Source organism: Pungitius pungitius, chromosome 14 (genome assembly GCF_949316345.1).
Source record: "Pungitius pungitius chromosome 14, fPunPun2.1, whole genome shotgun sequence".
Lineage (NCBI taxonomy): Eukaryota > Metazoa > Chordata > Actinopteri > Perciformes > Gasterosteidae > Pungitius > Pungitius pungitius.
Window position 1 is genome coordinate 14,372,166 of NC_084913.1, and position 15,678 is coordinate 14,387,843.

Genomic DNA, 15,678 nt, shown 5'->3' on the forward strand with positions numbered 1-15,678 from the left:
CAAAAGTTGAATTAAAGAGTTCAGGCCACTTTTTTCTTTGTTGTACATTATTTATTAACAAGTCCACAGTTTATGGTCAAACCGTATGAGTTGTGTGTGTGTGTGCTTGTGTTCAGTGGTTTGTGGTGAGGCACAGCCATCGTTGTGGTACTTCATAGGTGCACCTGTCCTCTGTGTCGTCGTAGGGAACATGCCACGAGTCTGCTGAAGTCTGGATGATGGTGTCGTAGCTGGGAATACTCTAAATACACACATAGTTAATTGGTATGCTTCTTTCCCTCGTTCACAGTCATCCACTATCTCGCTCTCTCCGTTTGGACCCCCCTTGGTCTTCCCCTTTGCTCACCTGAAATCGTACTCTCCTGCCTGCCGCTACGTGCCCGTCCACTACCAGCTGGTGGCCTCGCTGCCACTTGAAGAAGAGCCGTCGGGTGGCTCCGTCTGGCAGGCAGGCCTTGTGGTCCCTCATCAGGTCCCTGCTCACAAACCGACAGTGGTTCCCGGATTGCAGCGTGGCGTACAGCAAGAAGGGGTCATCCTCCGAGCTGACCACACGCAGAGACCACAAGGCGTGACGTTAAACTCTGCTTCGTAAACATTGTTAGCAAACAGCCTGTGTTGCCCCTGCTGTGCAAATACATTTTTGTCTTATTGTCTGGTACATATTCCATGCCATTCTTGTTTTTTTGTATGTGCTCACATGTTGTCAGTGAAGAAGCAATGAGCCTTTTGCTGGATGAGCTTCATGTTGTGTCTGTCCCACGACCTGGAGGGTCGCAGCATGTGCTTCCTCCCCAACACCAGAACAGTCAGGCCCTGTCTCTCCAGCTCTGACACCACCGTCAACAGCTGAAACAAACGCGCACACACCTCAACACACTTCTTTTAATATTAACTACAGAACATGAATACACGTCTGGTGTTTGTAGCAGCACCTAAATGACAAATACAGATCCTAGATCGGGACACATCTTTGTCTGTTGGTTCTTTTGCTTCATTGTTTCTACAGAACATCTGAGAAAGTGTAAAACAAATGTGAACTCAAAGCAAAAAGTACAGATAGTTGACACATATCACACATCCTCACGACAGACACATGTGGGTAGACAAGTGTTGTTAAAATCAGGTATGGGCCAGTTTTAAAGGCACCTCCTACACACACACACACACACACACACACACACACACACACACTGCAGTGTTAGTCATAGTGCAAACGGTTTAAAAACTCCCCAGGTTGGACATACACATATAAAGGAATAAACTAGTAAAACTGTGTTTTCTCACCATCTCTGACTGCCTGCCTTTGTCCTTGCTGATATTCGCCACATTCAGCCCATCTACAACGACATCAAACACTGGCTTCTTCTCCACAAACACCTTGAACATCTCCAACTCCTAAGCAGAATAAGACAGAAAGAGCAATATATTGACATGGAGGAGTAAAGAATAAATTCATATAAGAATTACAAAAAACCTGCCAAGTTCTCCCTGAAAATTTCTACTAAAGCAGTTTATTTTACACTTGAGGACATTGATGCTTTTTATTGTTGCTATTTAACTACCACATAGAATAGACATAGTGTACTTTCGTTTTCACTATGTGTGACAATTTGATATTTGGCATGTAATGTGAATACAACGGAGCACGCCTGCATTTGCTCACTGGCGGAAAACACAAAGTGCAGTTTTGCTGGTGTTATCATCCAAAGCAGAGCTCCCCGACCTTTTTTGCCACACGGACCGGTTTCATGTTAGAAAATATTTTGTGTCCTGTATTTGTATTTTGCCAGTCTTGAAGGTGCGGCAGGTGAAATATTTTTCAGAAAATAAAGACAATTGAAAAAAAAAAAAAAGAAGTTGTCTTTTTCTTTTCTGCGGTGCGACACCAAGCAGCCCAGCTACTAAGGCCCATGAATGTCAGTTTGAACTCTTCATTCAATCCATTGACGTAGATGCAGAGATATTTTACTCATTAAGTTATTCATTTGACCTGCTTGTGGCCAAAGGAGAAAACCACTCAAGTCTACCTCTAGGGGAACACAAATGACTTGTGGAAAGTATTCTATTATATACAATTGTTAAGGCAAATCCAAAGGTTAGCCTAAACAAATCTATTTGGGGTCAATGACGCATTGTTAGCAAAGGTAACTAACTTCATAGCTGACAATTGACTGACTAATTTCTTGCATGTCTGACTAAATATTTACAGTAATGACAATGTAAAAAAGAATTATGCAGAGCTCTCCCACAGTCACATGGGGGTTTATTCCTTAGTGCAGTCAGGGACTGATCTGAACCCCACCTGTGAGTTGACTGGCCTGATTTTCTCATTGACTGATCTCGGGCCTGCGAGCAATACATCAAACTAGCCTTATTTCTTTCAAAATGAGATGACCAGCTGGCATTACTGTGTTATACGTTAAAGCTGAATAGATTATAATCGCCGCCCCCACACTGAGGACCTGAGACCGTTACTCCCTGTTGGACAAAACGTATTTTCAGTTTGACTCAATATTATGAAATAATAATAATAATAAATTGGATTTATATAGCGCTTTATAGTAGTCTCAAAGACGCTTAAATGTGAAGTGGGCGGCTGTCAGCGCACTCTCAACTGTCTATTTTGTATGTAAAACATTTGGTTATTCTATACTTCCTTCAAATAAGTCACTAAATAACAAAAAATATAGACATTTTATTTTAATAAAAAATGAGTTACAAATTCATATTTGGGTGTCAGTTGTTAAATTTGAACCACATGTTTTGTCTGTGTAACAGCTTTGTACCATAAAAGGCATGAAAGTAGTGCTGCAGCTTAGAATAGGCCTCCAGCGCAGGAACATTGTCACTAGTACTTTCACTTTAAGATAGCAGCCCCATGGAAATAGTTTTGCAGTGAATTCCCCCGGACGTGAAACTTAACTGTGGTCCCTCGCACCATAGAAATGTTAAAATGTCTGCAATATTCCTCCTTCGTGCTCCAGATGAAAAAGCATGACGAGCCCCCTTGATGCTGCAGTATTATTGGTTTAATTGACGGAACAGATGCACAGTCATTTATTCTACGATAATGTGCAGTTTCACAGGCTAGTTTTGGTTGAGAGTGGGGCGGGGTGGAGGTTGGGGGGGGTTTGGGTTGGAGGCTAAATGAATCCAAGAAAAAGACAGACGAATGATGGACAGCTGGAAGGGTGGATAAATAGAGATTGATTGATTAAAATGGCAAAAGGGTGCAGAAATCACAATAATTATAAAATTTAAAAAAAGAAAGACGATTAAGAGCAGCAGATGGAGCGAAAAGAGGGAGGAGAGAAGGTCCAGTATAATTATCCAGGGACTTTCCAGAGCCAAAATGCGAAACCAGTTCATTGTGCTGCTGTGGATGATTACACACAGTCACACACTACTTATACAATGCATACAATTCACATTATATTTGAGGATCCAATTATTCTGTGTTAAAAATAGGGCTGATCCCCACAAATATTAGAAATCCACTTCATTATAGTCAATGCAAGGCATCACCACTAGAAACTATATACTTAACTTATAACAAAAAAAGCTTCCCAAAAGTGACATATATTAGTTTTCTGTTAGTTGGCATTGAATCACACTCAGGTTTCTATTTTTCAGGACACTGGTTGCAGTCAAAATGCACGACTTGATCTCAGCAACTCGTGTGTCTCTCTCTGCCTAAAATGACATCACGCTTTGCAGCTCGCGTTGACGACTTTATATTCAGCACACGTGGACAAACACAAGTCCCCCTCTGGCTGCGTCCCCCCCCGGCATCTGCCCCTCCACTGTGCTCTGAAGCACCCGGTTTGCCATTTTAAATGATTTGCCTTCATTTTAGGAATTAGTAAAGTGGAGGTCAGCGGCGTGTCTATCTGCCTTCCTTATTGCTTGGCGGAAGGTAGATTTGATCCAGATTCACATGGTGCTCCACATGTTGGAAATCCCCTCAATTTAACTAACTGTCACACCAACAAACTTCCCCCGACTTCTGAAAAACACAAAGGAAAGTGTTCAGACTTTCTCTCTGTGCCAAAAGTAAATACGATATACTACCTAAATATATGTTTCTGATGAAACAACTTAAAAGTTGGTTATCGGAACTATTTCAAGTCAACACATTTTAATTTATTTTCATAGTCATTATAAATAATACAGCAAGTGCTTTCCAATGTAGTGGAAAGCTTTCACCCGTCACTCTCCCCGCAGACACTAGCCTTATCCCGGTCAGAGAGACCGACAGAACACCTCAGACTTTTAGGATGGCAGAGACATGTTGGCAGTGAGTCTCTGAACAACAGGAAAAGACAGCTGACCCATCACTAAACTTTAAAACAAACTCCTCAAAAGGAGATCCGATCAGAAGCTGTTCCACTCTCATTCATGTGGATGGAGAATGTAGGAGCCTCAACAGTCCAGCACTGTGCAGCGATGACGCCATCTAGCAGAAGAAGGTAGAGCGATGGGGGGCTAACTGACCAGACAGATGTTATTGAACAATCAGACTCACAATGGATTCTTCTCTTTTGCTTGTTAAAAAAAATCTATATGATATTTATAATTATAATAAATATTTTTTTCATTTTTGGAACAAAAAGGAACTTTTTTTAAGTGCCATCTCCAACTGTCTCTCTCTAAATTAACTACTATTTAACTTACTATTACTTTACTTTACTATTCATATCTGGACTAAGCTTAAATGTACAGAGATGATGTATTATTTACTGTGTACTGCTCTAATCAAATAGTTAATACAAAGGTAGATTAAATTAATGGACAAAGTAAATTCAATAATATGTATATATTTGTTAAAACTAATGATATTTCATAACTGACAACAAGGGAAATAAATACCAATAAAACTATAGTAAATTCCAGACTATAGACTATCTATATATATATAATATATAATATAAGCTGCAGCACCTACATTTAGAACGGAAAAAAGATGTGTACATATATAAGCCGCAGGTGTCACACAGCAGAAAAACGAAGTCGTCCGTGCTGGAGTTGTTCACAATGCCGTCTCCAACGTCTCACCATTGATTAATTAATGGCAGGTTTACGTGCAGCCGCTCTGTTTCTTTCTCCGACAGCCATATTGTTTGACTGTAACTTGCACCTGTCTGTCTCGCCCTCGCGCGTTAAAAAAAGATGCATTAGCCGCACCGTTGTATAAGCCACAGGGTTTAAAGCGTGGAAAAAAGTAGTGGCTTATAGTCCGGAATTTACGGTACATAGTATGTCTGCAAGTCCTGTAGAGATGCATTTAGGCGATTTAAATACTATGGACAACCTTATATTTAAATTATCAAAGACCCTTCCAGGTATTTTGGACATATGGAAACCCTACTAAGCATGCGTGTATGTTTGTGTTTATGTGTGCATTTGTACCTCTGGTGTAGTTTTGTTAAAAACATCTTGACCCTGAATGATGTCCGTCATCACTCTGTCTTTCAGCTGTTGGTACTCCTCATCAGTCAGCTGGATCGACTCTAACCCCGACCCACAACCCCCACACACACCCCTAAACGCACGCACACACATGCAGACACACACACACACACACACACACACACGCAGACACGCACATTAATTATAGGAATGACATTCAGAACAGACTATTCTGCACAAATATGGATAAAACATCTTCCACAGAGATTAAAGTTGGGGTAGGAAGTGATGAAATTACTTTGGGCTGGCGATCGTCCAACTTCCTGTCCAGCTCTGCTCGGTGAGACTGAAGACAGAGAAGAAGAGACCGACGGAAAAAAAATAAATTAGCGATGTTAGGTTCATATAAACAAGAGAAAATGCATTCTGAAGCCATACCCAAATAAAAATCCTTTTTTTTAATACTTCTAAAATGAGAAATTAGGTCAAACAAAGAAATAAGTTGGTCCGGCCTCAGCTCCCCCCTAACTCTCATGTCCTTATGTCTTTCTTGTACCTCTCAAACCAGGTCTTGATGGTGTTGGCGAGGCCGTGCTGGGGGTAGATCTGGTTGTTTCTCATGTAGAGCAGAACCTTCAGCAGCCTTTCCTGCTGCTCAGACCGAGACATGGCCAAAGCCTCCTTCTCTCCTTCCTCTTCCTCCGTCGTCGTCCTCACGCCCTTAAACAGAGCGTTCCAGGTCTCCGGGTGTGGGCTCAGTCCCTTCTCCATCAACTCATCATAAAGAGCCCAGGCAGTGGTTGCGTCACCATTTAACAACGCCGCCGCGATGATGTCGCCGTAGTTGCGCGGTGACGGGGTAAAGACCTGGAATGTGTACAGTAAAATCAGGTGACGATGGAGAAGGGATGCCACGTCCTCCAGCTCCGGTTTGAGATGCTTATGGTAAAAATCAAACCACTGTTTACCTTCTTTATCTCACCCAGGATGACGACAGCCTCCCGCCATTTCTCCGTCCGGCAGAAGGACTTAATGAAGAGGCTGGAGGCTCCTGTCTCCAGAGAGGGGAAATTTCCCCGCATAATGTCATAGACATCAAACACCTCGGCGTTGTGGCCACCGCTCACACACAGCGTCAGGTACCGTAGAAGCAGCTCATAGGACAGCGTCCCTGTTTCCATGGCTACAAAGGTCAGCAGGGACCTGTGGCAGAAAGGTGTATTGAGCTGCCTTGCTGGTATCTCCTGCCATATGGCTTTCAAAGTCAAACTGTAAAACCAAGATTTGGCCCCAAAAAGAATGAAATCAATAAAATCTCTGGCGCTCACTTGGCAATGTCCAGCTCCGCCCCGCAGGTGAACAGAGTAGACATCATCTGGATGTCAAAGCGTGGAGGATTTCCCAGAGACTCCTTCAGCGTCCTCCACTCTGCAGCAGAGAGCGGCCGGGTGGGAGGCTGCACCTTTGCTGTAAAACAAGTGAAGAAAACTGCAACAAAAGCTCTCAAACACTATCATGGACTCAGTTAGTCCTTATAAAGGCAGCAGAAAAACATCTCTAGACTTTAGTTTTAAGTCAAGTATCAAAAGCAAAATAATGGGATTAATCGTGCATATTCTTTTGAACCGCTTCGTTCCTGCAAACAAGTTGTTTTCTATGTTGTATTTTGCATCAAGAAGGGTGACTAAAAGAAAGAAGCCAAGCTCTTCTGAGTGCAAAAAGATGCCTCCTAACAAAATAGTTTCAAGGTGTCCTACCTGCTCCTCCTGTTGTCCTCCTTTCCGACTGGCCTCCCCGCTGCTCCTCGCCCTGAGAGATCAGAGACGTTTTTCTCTTCAGCATCTCTGTCGTCCTCTTTGCCGTCCCAGCAGCAAACACAGATTTGGGGGAAGAAGGTCTGTGCCAAAGGGCGGAGCTCTTCCCTCCTCCCTTTGTAGCTCCATCCCACAATTCCTCTTCCCTACGTCTGACAGTGCCGTGTCTTACTCCACCTTGTCCATCAGTCTCTCGGCTGTTCCCTCTGTCTGTCTGTCTGCCTCCTGGGTTTGGGTTATTGTGTCTGCTGCACAGAAAGCGGGCTGCAAAGGGCAGCTGGGATGACTTGCACAGAGAAGCATTTCGTGTGTAGGAAGCCGAACTTCCCTGGTAGAAGAACGGCTTCGAGGCTTTCAGGCATATTCTGACTTTTAATATCAAGCTGGAGCCCATAATATCTCATGGAGTTGTGAGAATCGAATGTGGATGATCTATTATCACACAGGACTTCAGGTGTATATCCGTTCTAAACTGAAATCACATATCATATACAAACTGGTGAAATATGTGTTACCTAAACCAACTGAAGTAAAAACATGCTGTCAGTTACATGAATCAATAACCAGGTATGAGACTAGCATGCTAATAACCTTGCTGTGTTGTTGCCAATAGCAACTTGAGGATAAATGTCCCTTTCACGTTGGTTCTACAAGTAACTATGACGCATTAAAGGCGACTCACACTCTCTTTAGGTATCCAATTCAAACACAGCTTCGTTCTTTCTACTTTATGGATAAACAAAACTGAGAACTGCAAGCATGACTCGAGTCGCGCAACATGACGTCATCAACGTTTGACAGCTGCGTTTGTGAACCGTCAAGTTAATAAAAAGACCGGAATTTGGTTTCAAATTGTCACTTGAAAAAATAAATATACATTTGCTCATTTTCATAAATGCATCGCTGACTTTTTTATCCATATTTTTTATTTAAACAGTAGAAACCTTTTTGAATAACACATACTTTTCTGTCTCGGCTTCGTTGCGGTTCACATTTCCCCGAAGTAATAACGTCAAGCTTTTATTTTGAAATAAAAAATCCGAACCAGAGCAACGTAGACACCAGCTTGACATTGTTACGCTTTTGTGTGACTTTACTACTTCCACTGTTTTGGGATCGAAAGGTTATGCTAAACGCAGTATTTTATTCAAATTAGAGAAGGTAACACCATGACTAAAGAACAACTGCCTCAATGGGCGGATATTTTGAAAAGACGGTTAGAAAACACCCCAAAAGGTGAGACTAAATGTGAATTACCGTCACATACTGGCTAACGTTTGCTACTTGGGACCAAGTGGTTGGTTCGCTGCGTCACGGCTCACTTGCTCTTCATCTCCATGTTGCTCCACAGATGACAGAAGCGACGAGGAAAAGAAAGCAGAAGAAACGCAGCTGTTCACCAGATACTACACGGAGTGGAAGGGAGGAGGCGACAAAGACAAGTCTTACAAGAACATCCCACGGTTTTACTACAGGGTACTATTTAAATAACATTACAATACATAATGGAAAGCATTTATCGCAAGTTTTACAGATGACAGATTTTATACCTAAATTTCACCTCAATGTTCCAAGTAATATCGTTTTCCATTTTGAAGAAAACTATCACATTTCTGCCCTAAAATAATACAATATTTTATTTCAGGACACCATAGGTTGTATTAATGTCATCCGTCACCAGAACTTTGGCTTTGGAGCAGATGATGAGGGTGATGATAGTGTTTGTTTCAGCTACCAGCAGAGGAGGAAGTTTTACTACAGAAACTGAGAGAGGAATCCAGAGCCGTCTTCCTCCAGAGGAAGAGCAGAGAACTGCTGGATAATGAGGAACTACAAGTAAAACACACACAGGTTTCAGACCCAAAATAGACATGCTCCTGCATAATAACATCCTTATTGCTGTGCCTTTATCCATTTGTCTTGCCTGTAGAATCTGTGGTTTCTGCTCGACAAGCACCAGGTGCCCCCGATGAGTGGTGAGGAGGCCATGATCAGCTACGAAGCCTACCTGCAGGTGGGGGAGAAGGCCGGGGCCAAGTGCCAGTAAGTAGCAGGAAGTAGGCTACGTTTATTGGCAGCGGTGAGGTTTGGGTAAAACCCCATTGTGCTAATCCTCCTTTTTATGTTCATGCTAGATGAAAGGTTGATTGTGCAAAATCCCCATAGTTCCTCAGGCGTCACTGGGCCTTTCCTTGGATTACTGTGAATTCAAGTCCCATAATGTTTTCTAGATCTAACAGATTAATCTTATTAAAAGTACAAATTTCTCTCCCCTTTTTCCTCTAGAAAATTCTTCACAGCCAGAGTGTACTCCAAGCTGCTCCATAGCGACCCTTACGGCAGGATCTCCATCATGCAGTTCTTTAACTACGTCATGAGGAAAGGTCTGGACTGGGATTTTCTTTTGTGTACAACAGTAATCTGCAAGGATAAATAAGTATAATAGTCCTTGAGAATGTACAACAACAAAAGAATAATTCTTCTTATTGTTGCCTCGAACTATTTCCCTTGATATTGTAGTTGTTTTCGTAATACCAGTGTACTTACCTGGATGCATTTAAACTATTGGTGAATATATTGTCACTGGATGTTGCCCGTTTTTTGTTCCCTCTGTGCATCTAGTGTGGCTGCATCAGACCCGGATAGGTCTCAGTCTGTATGACGTGGCAGGACAAGGCCACCTCAGAGAGTCGGTGAGCATTTCTATCACAACCGCACATTTAAAAAAGTTTCTCCTCTTGAAGCAAGCAGCCATTTTTAAGAATAATGGCATCCTCTAAGAGTTGGATAAAAAAAGCCCTTGCTGTGCATAGGATCTAGAGAACTACATCCTGGAGCTGATCCCCACTCTGCCTCAGCTGGACGGACTGGAGAAGTCTTTCTACTCCTTCTACGTCTGCACCGCTGTTCGAAAGTTCTTTTTCTTTCTCGACCCTCTCCGAACAGGTGAGCCTGAACCCCACACATGGTGCAGGTACACCTCTAAAGTAAAATGCACCTTTGCGGGTTTATAGAAGCTTAGTCCTGAGGACGTCTGTTCCTGCTGTTTTTTCTTCTTCAGGGAAGATCAAAATCCAGGATATATTGGCCTGCAGTTTTCTGGACGACTTATTGGAGGTAGACATTTTTCTTCCACCACTGATAAGATCCTATGAATGTATTTGGTTTCTACACTTCAAGCAGTTAAAATATAAAAAATGCATGTTTTTAAAGAGACAAATACAAGACATTTACAAGAATGAATGTTTTCTCTTTACCCTATGAAATCCTCCGACATTACAGAACAGATGTTCCACAACTGTAAAGACCAGCTTACGTAATGGCTTGCTTTCTTCGTCTCTGTCCCACTGTCTTCTCCCCTCCCTGCGGGCATTTAGCTGAGAGACGAGGAGCTTTCTAAAGAGAGTCAAGAGTCCAACTGGTTCTCAGCCCCCTCTGCCCTGCGAGTCTACGGTGAGGGAGCGTCTCGGCCTCCAGGCTCCGATCTAACGTTTTGGGTTCCTGCTGTTTCTGGATGCTTTGTTGATCTTTGTTTCTCCACAGGCCAGTACCTCAACCTGGATAAGGACCACAACGGCATGTTGAGCAAAGAGGAGCTCTCGCGCTACGGCACGGCGACGCTCACTTCGGTCTTCCTGGACCGAGTGTTTCAGGAGTGTCTCACCTACGATGGAGAAATGGTACGATCGCATGCAGGTCCGGTAGGAGAGTTGTGTGCGACTGTGCTGTTGCCTCGTGCTGTTTTAACGATGGTGGATTATTAACCATCGTTAAAACACCGTCTGATAAGTCCGAACAAAGCGGGTTGAGATCTGGCGATTTCTTTGGGGGATTCTTTTAATGATCCTGAACCATCTGTATGTTAAAGATTAACTTCAAACAAACTAGTGAGGTCCCGCTTGAGCTGCTCATTGAGGGAACAAAGTCTTTCGTGTCCTCTACGGGCAGCTGACACAGGTTTGATACGGCATTGGTTTAATCTCTCCTCGGCGCATCCTTTAGGTGGATAGTTAGCCCGATTACGTCTAAATATGACATTTACTGTAAGAATGATTTATTGTTTTGCTCTCCTCCTCCTTCCCAAGGACTATAAGACCTATCTAGACTTTGTATTGGCCTTGGAGAACAGGAAGGAGCCTGCAGCATTGCAGTATATTTTTAAACTTCTGGACATGGACAATCGGGGACACCTCAACGTCTTCTCCCTCAACTACTTCTTCAGGGTAAGTGGTTCTATGTCCCTTTTTTCAAGGCTCGGGCCCAGCTTGTGTCAGTGTGTGTGTGATGATGATAATACTGTTGTGTTTTCAGGCCATTCAGGAGCAGATGAAACTCCATGGTCAGGAGCCTGTCACCTTCCAGGATGTCAAGGTATATTGTACACACACACACAAATAGAGCCACTTGGTTTGGGCTTTCTTTATTGTGCCGGACTCATCAGTAGCCCCACTGCCTTGTCCTCAGGATGAGATCTTCGACATGGTGAAGCCCAAAGACCCCTATAAGATCACTCTCCAGGACTTGGTCAACAGTTGCCAGGGCGATACCGTCGCTAGCATCCTCATCGACCTCAATGGCTTCTGGACCTACGAGAACAGAGAAGTGCTGGTCGCCAACGACAGCGACAGCAGTAACAGAGGGGACCTCGACGACACCTGAAGAGGATTTGGGGACTAAAGTGTTACTCATCAGTTCTGCTCCCAACGGGAGTGTGCGATGGAAACATTAGAACTACTCTTACTGCTGACTAAGGTCCCTCTGGGAACATTTTAGCTAAATGTCACTGTAGTGAAAACCTTTTTGACCTTTCATTATATTCCATATTTTCTGTAAAGAATGTGTTGTCATTTACCTCTTGAAAATAAATTTGTATGCCTTTAATGTTTTATTTCATCGTTTAAATGAAATCATAGAAAATATTTTGTGTAGAGCTGAGCCATGAGAGGGAGGTTTGTGAAGTAATATAAAACTATAAATGAACAATATTTGCTGGTTGGGATGACTGCGGTCGCCTCCAGTTTGAATACTTAGTAAATAACATTTAGGAACTTTTGGTGATTAATTCTTATGTAACACAATGGGACAACTGAAAAAAAGAAATGTCATGTAATAAAAAACTCACCATGTGAATGTTTTATTAACAGAGAGGACATAAGCATGTACATATTCATTGACGTTTGGTTAAAGTCAGCCCTTTTACAGATACAAAATGACAATGACTGTCCTTCATTGACTAGTTAAAGACATTCACACACAAAATGTTCTTAAGAAGCCTGTTAAAAGAAAAAACAAAACTTGAGCAGGATAATTTTGAAAAGAGGAATGCTGCTGCTCTGAGGCCACACAGCCGCGTCGGTGGATATAAATAAATATTAAGAAGCTTACTCCTCCTTAAACTCAGCTTCAGCTCAATGCTCATAAAAGGCTTATAGAAGGACACTTAAAGAACACGTGTGTACTCATAAAGGTACACATCAACACATTCTCTTTCCATGCCGTATTTAAGCATCACCACAAACACATTTAGTATCTAGAGTGCTTACCAGCAGAGCTGACAAAATATTTAAACATTCAAATAAAATGGCACCCTTTTTGCAGTCAGATCTTCTGCGCTGGAGGAAACCAATGTTACTAATTAATCCACAAAAACAAGCATCACACCTTGGATTTGAGCTCTTGGAGTAACAGGCCTGTGAGTTAATAAGTCAGCGTGTTAGAGGAACCAAAGAGCAGAAAGGCACAGTCGCATCGAGGAAGTACTTGTGACAATCAAAAGGCTGAAGCAGCAGGGTCTTACTGTGTGTGTCATCATTCCCTGTTTATCTGTATCGCTTGGAACTAAAAGACTAGCCACCCCACTTACACTTTAATAATGCACATGCCAGGTGTACACAATGCTGCCAGAGACAAGTAGCTGAGGAAGAGGAGAAAGGCCGAGGGGACAAACGGTGTGGCAGTACCGGAGTCCGACCGCGGCTTTGCAAAACTGTCTCAACTTGGGAAATGTCTGATGCTACTTATTCACACTAACACATTCACACATAAGGCTAGTGCAGTTACTTCCACAGCCCTTTTCATTTCCCCTGCACTGTGTACGAAGATTTCTTTTTATAAAATAGAAAACACAACCATAACCGCACTGTTAATCTACAGTATAATGCTACTTAAATGAAGGTTTCCCCACTGAAAGAAATGTGTGGATGTTGTTTTCAGGAGGGGAGGGGGGAGGGCACTCTGTTGGTGTCTGTGGTGTTCAGAGGAGGTTCAGGGTCCAGATCAAAGCTGATGTTTACAAAGGAGGCTTTGGATGCTTCTGGCTGCTCCACGGTGGCGGGATGAGGATCCCCCTGCTCGCCTCTTTGCTGCTCGGCGAAACGACGCTCCGCCGTCTCAGCCAAGCGGTCCTCCTCCTCTTCCTCCTCCTCCTGCGTGGGCAGTGTGTGTTGCATTTCATGCGGATATAGATTTCTGTTTGACAACTGATGTTTGTTTTCTTTCACGGCCTTTTAAACCGATATGACTATATTCAGGACATAAGGAACTCGTGGATGTGCGTGTGGGTTTGTGCCATACCTCTTTCTTTATACGGTAGTACTCATCAATTGCATATTGGTATTTAGGAGAGGTGATGCCGAACAGAGAGGCCAGTCTCTCTCCCATGTAGTCACACACTATAGGGACAAACAGTAGCGATATCTTGAAGTGGATCAAACAGTACAATTCAAGAGTAAGACACAATGGAAAACGGAATAATGCAATATTTGTAATACTTCCTCTGTAGATGCTATCATGGTACTTCAGGATGCCATTGGGCCTTGCTAGAGTGAATGCCGACTGAGGCAGTAGACTACTTTACCTGAGATGGTGGAGGTGCCCATTCTCCACAGGTGGAACCAGAAGTACGGAGCCCACGTCAGTTTGGACTAAAAAAAAGAAGAATAGGAGAGGACATGGCAAATAGAGCATACATCTGCTGGTCAGCCCCCACCCCCAAAAACACACTCATGTGAACCTACGGCATCAACAGCAATGACTTCTCTGTTCACAGGCTCCTCCGTGTCCTCCTCATCGGTGCTGAACTCCTCCATGGTCTCCCCACTGGCGAAGAAGATGGTCCTGCGTGGAACCTTCACCCTCCCAGCGGAGTCTCCCATCTCCACCGTGTCGAAGTCTGTCGCTCCTGCTGGATCCTGTTAAGCGGGCAGCACATGTATCTGCATGCCATCGCTACTTTAGTAACATGCGGCGGAATATTAGTTTTTGTACGAACTGTAAAAGTTGCGTCAACATGGTTGAGTTAGATATATTCTGACGTGAGTTTGCGGAACCCATCCTCACATAAACATAACTACGCAGCAGTTACTTAACTAGATGTGCTACACAGTGAGGTGAGTGAAGGGTCCTAAATGTGGAGACAGAACTCGGTTAGAAGTGAACGTCTGGTTTCAGCTGTGGTTCGTAAACCAGCCAGAGATGACGTTAGCTTACGTTACTTTGAGGCTGATGACGGGTAGCTTCTGAGCTAAGGAAACTCTCCGCTATTAATTAACATAGTTGTTTTTTCATTCACAAACACTGAAAGTGGTACAGAACGGACAAACCTTATCAGTTTCCATGGTTTGCCCCAGTGAAACATTGACATTCGTTAAATACAACGACATTTCTCCCATCTCAGTTGACGTTAGCCCTTCCACCTCACCGAGATACTGTCTGTGCTCCGATAGCTTTACTTCCGCTTGTGATTTATTCAGAATAAAAGCTTTCGGGTCAAATCGTATTTGGTGCCAACTGCGCAAAAAGGAGCCATTAATATACTCTCTTACAAACTGCATCCTCAACGATCCAAGAAACGAGGAATACATTGATCAACATAGTTGCTATGTATCTTGAGAAAACAATAAAGCAAACAAACCAATATATAAATAAATGAATAAAAAATGTAATACGTTAGACATTAGGTAGACTCAATAAAAAATGTAAAATAATACGATTATTACAATCAAAATAGGCTTAAACCTTACAAACAGAAAGGATGACACCACCCTCATTGAACTGATCTCTGTTCGGGATGAGTCTGCCTACAGGTGGGAGTCTGACCACTTGGTGACGTAGTGCAGCCAGAACAACCTGGAGCTCAACGCCCTAAAGACAGTGGAGATGGTCGTGGACTTCAGGAAGAACGCAGCCCCACCTTCCCCCCTAACCCTGTGTGACTCCCCCCGTCACCACTGTGGATTCCTTTCGTTTCCTGGGCTCCATCATCACCCAGGACCTTAAATGGGATCTGAACATCAGCTCCATCACCACAAAGGCTCAGCAGAGGATGTTCTTCTTGAGGCAGCTGAAGAAATTCAACCTGCCAAAGACGATGATGGTGCACTTCTACACGGCCATCATGGAGTCCATTCTCTGCTCCTCCATCACCGTGTGGTACGCTGCAGCCACAGCCAAG

At 43.2% G+C, this 15,678-nt stretch overlaps 3 protein-coding genes across 4 annotated transcripts; 1 reads left to right on the forward strand and 2 right to left on the reverse strand.

Annotated features, from left to right (window-relative positions):
• Nucleotides 1–28: 28 nt before the first annotated feature.
• Nucleotides 29–8,314, reverse strand: prorp (protein only RNase P catalytic subunit). The gene is made up of 10 exons (XM_037486084.2): nucleotides 7,170–8,314; nucleotides 6,741–6,879; nucleotides 6,381–6,615; nucleotides 5,969–6,279; nucleotides 5,711–5,758; nucleotides 5,413–5,545; nucleotides 1,288–1,398; nucleotides 701–849; nucleotides 347–545; nucleotides 29–241 (listed from the first exon to the last, which is right to left on the reverse strand). The coding sequence occupies exons 1-10, from the start codon at nucleotides 7,618–7,620 to the stop codon at nucleotides 113–115; spliced, it is 1,905 nt and encodes a 634-aa protein (XP_037341981.1). The 5' UTR covers nucleotides 7,621–8,314; the 3' UTR covers nucleotides 29–112.
• Nucleotides 8,300–12,107, forward strand: ppp2r3c (protein phosphatase 2, regulatory subunit B'', gamma). Of its 2 annotated transcripts, none has more exons than XM_037486085.2 (13): nucleotides 8,300–8,462; nucleotides 8,578–8,702; nucleotides 8,946–9,062; nucleotides 9,157–9,269; nucleotides 9,513–9,610; nucleotides 9,849–9,919; nucleotides 10,040–10,172; nucleotides 10,288–10,343; nucleotides 10,604–10,679; nucleotides 10,770–10,906; nucleotides 11,312–11,449; nucleotides 11,538–11,597; nucleotides 11,691–12,107. In XM_037486085.2, exons 1-13 carry the CDS (start codon nucleotides 8,396–8,398, stop codon nucleotides 11,883–11,885), a joined length of 1,386 nt encoding a protein of 461 aa, XP_037341982.1. In that variant the 5' UTR covers nucleotides 8,300–8,395; the 3' UTR covers nucleotides 11,886–12,107. The 2 variants fall into 2 exon arrangements, with proteins under 2 accessions (XP_037341982.1, XP_037341983.1); XM_037486086.2 differs by having other exon boundaries at nucleotides 8,958–9,062.
• Nucleotides 12,108–12,328: 221 nt separating this feature from the next.
• Nucleotides 12,329–14,972, reverse strand: fam177a1 (family with sequence similarity 177 member A1). The gene is made up of 5 exons (XM_037486087.2): nucleotides 14,828–14,972; nucleotides 14,243–14,416; nucleotides 14,083–14,149; nucleotides 13,800–13,897; nucleotides 12,329–13,651 (listed from the first exon to the last, which is right to left on the reverse strand). Exons 1-5 carry the CDS (start codon nucleotides 14,894–14,896, stop codon nucleotides 13,436–13,438), a joined length of 624 nt encoding a protein of 207 aa, XP_037341984.2. The 5' UTR covers nucleotides 14,897–14,972; the 3' UTR covers nucleotides 12,329–13,435.
• Between the last annotated feature and the right edge of the window lie 706 nt (nucleotides 14,973–15,678).

What these genes read in the sequence shown, in the direction of transcription:
- ppp2r3c (XM_037486085.2), top strand. Translation starts at nt 8,396, where the DNA reads ATGACTAAAGAACAACTGCCTCAATGGGCGGATATTTTGAAAAGACGG. An exon ending in AAGGCCACCTCAGAGAGTCG is followed by an intron (nt 9,920 to 10,039) that starts GTGAGCATTTCT and finishes TGCTGTGCATAG; the next exon opens with GATCTAGAGAACTACATCCT. An exon ending in TTCTGGACGACTTATTGGAG is followed by an intron (nt 10,344 to 10,603) that starts GTAGACATTTTT and finishes GCGGGCATTTAG; the next exon opens with CTGAGAGACGAGGAGCTTTC.
- fam177a1 (XM_037486087.2), bottom strand. Translation starts at nt 14,896, where the DNA reads ATGGGAGAAATGTCGTTGTATTTAACGAATGTCAATGTTTCACTGGGG. An exon ending in GGGCACCTCCACCATCTCAG is followed by an intron (nt 13,898 to 14,082) that starts GTAAAGTAGTCT and finishes TTGTCCCTATAG; the next exon opens with TGTGTGACTACATGGGAGAG. An exon ending in ACTACCGTATAAAGAAAGAG is followed by an intron (nt 13,652 to 13,799) that starts GTATGGCACAAA and finishes CTGCCCACGCAG; the next exon opens with GAGGAGGAGGAAGAGGAGGA.
- prorp (XM_037486084.2), bottom strand. Translation starts at nt 7,620, where the DNA reads ATGGGCTCCAGCTTGATATTAAAAGTCAGAATATGCCTGAAAGCCTCG. An exon ending in TCCTGGGTGAGATAAAGAAG is followed by an intron (nt 6,280 to 6,380) that starts GTAAACAGTGGT and finishes TACACATTCCAG; the next exon opens with GTCTTTACCCCGTCACCGCG. An exon ending in GCAGGAGAGTACGATTTCAG is followed by an intron (nt 242 to 346) that starts GTGAGCAAAGGG and finishes GTGTGTATTTAG; the next exon opens with AGTATTCCCAGCTACGACAC.